General features: G+C 30.6%; 1 protein-coding gene across 2 annotated transcripts; it reads left to right on the plus strand.

Annotated features, from left to right (window-relative positions):
• The first annotated feature begins 1,074 nt into the window (after nt 1–1,074).
• Nucleotides 1,075–3,601, plus strand: LOC114167563 (S-adenosyl-methionine 4-1-methyl-2-pyrrolidinyl-3-oxobutanic acid methyltransferase-like). Of its 2 annotated transcripts, none has more exons than XM_028052662.2 (4): nt 1,075–1,199; nt 1,378–1,788; nt 2,019–2,273; nt 3,173–3,601. In XM_028052662.2, exons 1-4 carry the CDS (start codon nt 1,122–1,124, stop codon nt 3,542–3,544), a joined length of 1,116 nt encoding a protein of 371 aa, XP_027908463.2. In that variant the 5' UTR covers nt 1,075–1,121; the 3' UTR covers nt 3,545–3,601. The 2 variants fall into 2 exon arrangements, with proteins under 2 accessions (XP_027908463.2, XP_027908464.2); XM_028052663.2 differs by having other exon boundaries at nt 1,089–1,199; nt 1,368–1,788.
• The last annotated feature ends 2,542 nt before the right edge of the window (nt 3,602–6,143 follow it).

The following is a 6,143-nucleotide window of genomic DNA, read 5'->3' on the forward strand; positions in this document are numbered from 1 at the left end:
TTTCTAAGTTTGGGGTTGGTGGCTTTTACTTATGCGTTATTCTTTGGAGTAGGTGGTCTTAGCCATTATGTGTGTTGTTATCTTGTTTAGTTAACTAACAGTCTATTCTTTTTATGATAGGACTAGTCGTAGGCGGTTCGAACCAGATAGTTAACCATATTAATCTTGATCGCCTAAATATAATACAATAATATATTTTAATCCCTAAAGTTAGATAACATTAATGATTCATTACACACAAAAGTGGATTGAAGTAAATATTAATAGATAGAAACACATCGTTATTTTTGTATAACTTTCATTCATGTTGTTTATCGAAAAATTAAGTATTCTTTTTTTTTATTGAATTAGAGAAACTATTTTTTGTTTAATTTAAGAGACTAAAATTATATTTATTTCTATTTCTCTCATTTATTGTTCTTTAAAAATAGTCATATATTTCACTGTAATCCCATGTGCAATGCATGTGTTCGTCTTTATTTCGGTATGCAGAAATATTGTGTATCTCGAGACATGTGTTTTATAAAATATTTTATGCACGCGATAAACATTGTTTCTCAACAATTTTACAAAATATTTTAAATATACAAATATTTGCTTAAATTTTAATCAAGAACTATCATAATTAATTTTCTATTTATTTTAATTATGAATCAACAGTGCGCATGCCCTTGCTGATATTATAGATTGTATTTTTTATATCATAATTTTCTTTGCTTATAGAAGAAAAGGTGCACCTCTCCACTTTCAACGTACGATGTTGTATGAAAATTAAAAGTATCTTCCAATTATTGAATGAAAAAAAAACGTGTCAGGCTTTTATATTTTTTTATATTTTACACTTTGAGGCGGTATCTTTTAATTATTTTTTTATTTTTTTATTTTTTAATATTTTAAAATTATTTATAATATCAGATTATAAGAAAAAATTATTAAAATTTATTTTTCAAAATATCATTACTTTTTTTAGTTGGGTCTTGATCTAGTGATGTCTTTGTATTAAAAAAGTAAAATCAATCATGTACTCATTCTAACAGTAAAAGTGCTCTATATAAACGGTGACACTTCCCATAGTGTACCGCAGTTGTTTGCGACTTTGTATTGTTGAGTGTCCATTCATTATGATGGCAACAGAGAAAGTGCTTCACATGAAGGGTGGTGATGGAGAAACCAGCTATACCAACAACTCCTTGCTTCAGGTATCATCTCTTTTCTGCTGTCCAAAAAGTATCATCTTTACGACCTTTATATCATAAATTAGAAACACGGTTTTCTTTTTGTTTTACGAATTTGCTAAAAGGAATGAGTTTGAAACAGTATATATATATTATCATATTCAACATTATAGGAAGTTAACCGAAGTTAAGTTTGGTGCAGAGAAAAGTGGCAAGCATGGTGAAACCTATACTTGAAGATACTGTAAAACGATTGACGTCAAACTTTAGTTCAGAAAGGTGTTGGAAAGTAGCAGATTTGGGATGCTCTTCGGGGCCAAATTCACTCTTCTTTGTGTCAGACATGTTAAGTATCATGGATAAGGCTAGCTTCAGCTTAAACCAGGCTACGCCACGTGCATTGCAAATTTACATGAATGATCTATTTGGAAATGATTTCAACACCATCTTCAAGTTGATCCCTGACTTCTTCCAAAGAATCCATGAAGAAAAAAACGACAAACATGTACGATGTTTTATTCATGCAACACCAGGAAGCTTCTATGGAAGGCTTTTTTCTGATGATTACATTCACTTCTTTCATTCCTCCTACTGTCTCCATTGGCTATCTCAGGTTAAGTGCACCAAATTAATAAAACATTTCCAATGATTAATTATGTTATGAATGTTTTTGCTAACATATATAATTCCATTTTATATCTGGCTTCACAAACTAACTTTACGTACAAAGAAAAGCGCTAGCTCAAGCATTTGAAGTCAGAAATTGCTAGCGTAATTAATTCGATTTCATATTTGGCTTTAATGGCTAAGTTAATGCATTTGGTTCAATTTATATGGTATCAGGCACCAACTTCGACCGACATAGCTGAACCACTCAACAAGGGTAATGTTTATATAACAAATGAAAGGCGTCCTTCAGTCTATGAAGCATACATGAAGCAATTTGAAAAGGATTTCAAACTTTTTCTTAAATCACGTTCAGAGGAACTAAGGTCGGGTGGTATCATGTTACTTACGTTCATTGGTAGAGAAAAATCTCAAAACATGACTAGTCCTTGGGGGATAATTGGTATGGTACTTAACGACATGGTCCAAGAGGTAAGCCATCAGGTTTGATGAATGCACACAATTCAAAATGGCATCACCAGCTAGAATATATATATATATATATATATATATATATATATATATATATATATATATATATATATATATATATATATATATATATATTGAATATTCATGGACAGGATATTGATGACACTAACCTAATAACTTAGACCAAATTTACTTCGGTTCAGGAAAAACTACATATGGCTATGAAGTACATTTTATAATTATTTATTTTCCTTTTATTTATACATCGTAAAGGTTTGAACCCCACAATGACTCGATAAGTATAAAATGTTTTCTGCTCAGAATTGAAACATTTTTTTATTCTGATCACAAAAGAAAAAAAAAATTAATAGAAGTAACAGGATTGTCCTAACACATACATAAGAATAATATGTCTCATCATACGGTCCTTTAACCTATCTAAGAAATATTCATTCATTTTTTTTTTTTTTTCAATCTTGATGTTCTTACATATCGAATACAACTTTAGGACTATTAAATTAGTACATTGACCTAAAAAAAATAGATTCAACTTCCTTTCTCGGTCAAATTCTTCAGTGGTGTACGTATTCCTTAAGTATATACTACAAATACTTTTTTTTTTTCTCTTACCAATAGCTTCCTTTTAACGTTAATGTTCTATTGATGTCAACCTACCCTCCGTATACTAGCAAATTTAAAACATATTCCTCTATTGAATATAATAATTTATATTTTGTATTGTATCTAAGCCGTATTTTATGGCTATTTTATTTATTAAAGTTGTGTTGCATATCCTTGGTGAAGGATCTAATATTTGTGCTTTTAAAACCAGACCTTAAATAGTAATAGGAAAATATGTTTATTTGGTTTCTTAAAGAAGAATTTGATTATTTATGCAGGGTCTGGTTGAAGAGGCAAAATTGGACTTTTTTGACCTTCCTATTTACGGTCCAACTCCTGAAGAAGTTAGACAAGTGATTGAAGAAGAAGGATCTTTTAGCCTTAAGACATTGGAGATTGTTAAAATAGGTTGGGATGGAAACCTTCAAGAGGATGTCGATGATGCTATAGTTGATAGCAAAACAAGAGCACTGATTGTAGCTAAGTCAATAAGAGCAGTTTTTGAGCCTCTTTTATCAGCCAAGTTTGGTGAAGTTATCACGGATGAATTCTTTTTCAGATTTGCAGTCATAGTTGCCCAACTTATTGATACTAATTTCGAGTCGTTAGAGTATACCAATCTCATAGTGTCTATGACCAAAGATTCTTAGAAGATGTTTCGGCTTTGTCATGTATGATCGAATCTAAGTTCATTCATGATTTGGTAACGTGGTCATAGAAAATTTAAGTCCGAGACTAATACATTCATTAAAAATAAGAAAATAGAATACCCACTAGAAGAATGTAGAATGAAATACACTTTAAAGAAACACTATCATAATTATAATTAATAGAGTCGGTTAAATGCTATAGCAACATTGATATTTTTTTAAATAAAAAAATTTATTATAACAGAAAAACGCTACATTCATTTAAAGCAAAATGTATTTTTCTTTTATTTAAAAATAATATCAAGCGTCGCTCCAATTGATGATGTAAAGAAAATTTATAATTAAAATAAAATATAATAAAAAATTATTTAGGTTAAACTGACCGAAAACAAATATTTTATTAAAGTTGGTTCACTCAAATATTAATTGTGGGTAAGATTTCATTTTCCACTCAACATTTCATTTTTCTGCGTTTTCCCTCAACGTTCAGAAAAGTCCAAATAGATTTTCATTTTACACAGGGTTTCATTTGCCCCCTTTCCCCCTCCATATTTTGAAAAACCCAATATACATTTACCCCATTTCTGAAATTTTTCAAAAGGAAGGTTTTTTTTCCTTTTTCCCTCAATGTTCAAAAATGCCTTAATAGAGCACATCTATCATGATTCTGAAATTTGTGATGTGGTTTTTTGGTGAGTGTAATGAGATAATCCAAAACCCTTAAAGAAAATATTCCAAATAGTATTTTTTTTATCATGAGTTATATATGTATATATATATATATATATATATATATATATATATATATATATATATATATATATATATATATATATATATATATATATATATATAAAAGACATTTAACATTAATTTTACACCAAAACATTAAGGCAATGGTGTTATGGGCCTTTATTCTTATATAGCATTTAACTTTGTCTATTCTATCCAATGTGAGACTTTGACTCACTCTTGAACTATTCCCAATAAGTCAAAACCCTAATAGATTTCAATATTCCAAATCAAGTCCTTGCATACGAATGTCGAAGCTTAAAGTAGATGGTGTGAGGATGTTTTCAGTAGAGGATGAAGTCGTTTAGGGGTTACAGTTTGGAGCTGAACATTGCTTTTAAACGTGAGTTTATTCTTGGTTCATGCATCGTAAGTGATGGTATTTTTTTTTTCAAAATAATATATGTTGTAGTTCATGACTTTCTGATAGAGTTTGTTCCTCTATTGTGCTAAACAATGTATCTGTTTCTTTCCCACTTTGCTCATATATTTATAATCTTTTCCTTCCATATAAGATGGATTTTTATACAATGTGTTTCTGTTAGGTCTTTGGTTGTTATTCCAAACCAAAGTTGATTTTGAGAAAGGAGAAGTAGGAAGCACATAAAACACATCTAAAACATATCTAGTACACTCATTAAGAGCCAATGAATTATGAGAGATGAATAGGGAGTTTTAATTTAAGAACATGAAAAGAAATCAAGGAAATCAAAATCTAAATCCATGTTTAAACATTGATAGATAACAAACTCCAATCATAGAGAAAGAAAAGTAAACACACTTTTTTTGTTATTCATATTTTTTAAAACATAGTTCTGACACTAGTGCAATTTCATGTTTAGACAGTGCCCTATATGCCTCGGTTCTCGCATAAACGAGGTAGATAAGGACGCGGTGGCATTTTTGTGATTTAGAACAACTTTTATGCCTCGGTTAACCAAACAACCGAGGCCTATGACAGTTTATGCCTCAGTTATAAACTCAACTGAGGCAGTAACGCTGCCAGAAACTCATACTTCCCCGCTTTTTTTAAAATTCGAAAATAATGGGGCAGTTTTATGCCTCGGGTCCCACTGAACCGAGGTATATAATCCTTTACTGCAGCGGGCTGTTTCACCCGAGGCCTATCAGTGCTAGAATTTTTCCACGTGGCTGATTTTTTTTTTGAGTATATGCCTCAGTTATTCACTGAATTGAGGCCTATACATGTTTATGCCTCGGTTTCGAATCAACTGAAGCAGTAAGGCTAGTTAGGTTTTAAAATCCCAAATCCGCTGCATTGTTCCTCATCTTCTACCTTCGAAAATCAGCGATGCACTGTGCCTCCACACCTTTCCGCCACCACTGTTTTGCGCCTCCACCGCACTGATTGGCCATCAAATTGGTCGTTCTTGTTGCTCCTTCATTGCCAGCGTGAATCTCGCCCCTTTGTATGATTCATTTTTCGTTTTTTTTTTGTTTTTGATTCAGCTCTATCACTTTTTTTTTTGCATTTTTTTTATGTATGTTGTTGAGTTTTCGTAGTTGAATTTGAATTTTTGATGATTTATGATAGAAAGTGGGTTTGTATTTTGATAGAAATTAAGTTTGTCAATTTTTTGAAGCTTGTAAAGATGAGATTATTGATGATGGAAAATACTTTGCTTTTAAAGATGAGATTATTGATGATGGAAAATACTTTTTTTTTTGCGTTTTTTATGTATGTTGTTGAGTTTTCGTAGTTGAATTTGAATTTTTGATGATTTATGATAGAAAGTGGGTTTGTATTTTGATAGAAATTAAGTTTGTCAATTTTTTGAAGCTTGTA

Source organism: Vigna unguiculata, chromosome 10 (assembly GCF_037176805.1).
Source record: "Vigna unguiculata cultivar grain cowpea cultivar isolate G323 ecotype 2 chromosome 10, ASM3717680v1, whole genome shotgun sequence".
Taxonomy (NCBI): domain Eukaryota; kingdom Viridiplantae; phylum Streptophyta; class Magnoliopsida; order Fabales; family Fabaceae; genus Vigna; species Vigna unguiculata.

Bases quoted from the DNA above. Each gene is read 5' to 3' on its own strand.
- LOC114167563 (XM_028052662.2), top strand. From the start codon at position 1,122: ATGATGGCAACAGAGAAAGTGCTTCACATGAAGGGTGGTGATGGAGAA. The intron at 1,789-2,018 runs GTTAAGTGCACC...ATATGGTATCAG, and splicing joins GTCTCCATTGGCTATCTCAG to GCACCAACTTCGACCGACAT. The intron at 2,274-3,172 runs GTAAGCCATCAG...TTATTTATGCAG, and splicing joins TTAACGACATGGTCCAAGAG to GGTCTGGTTGAAGAGGCAAA.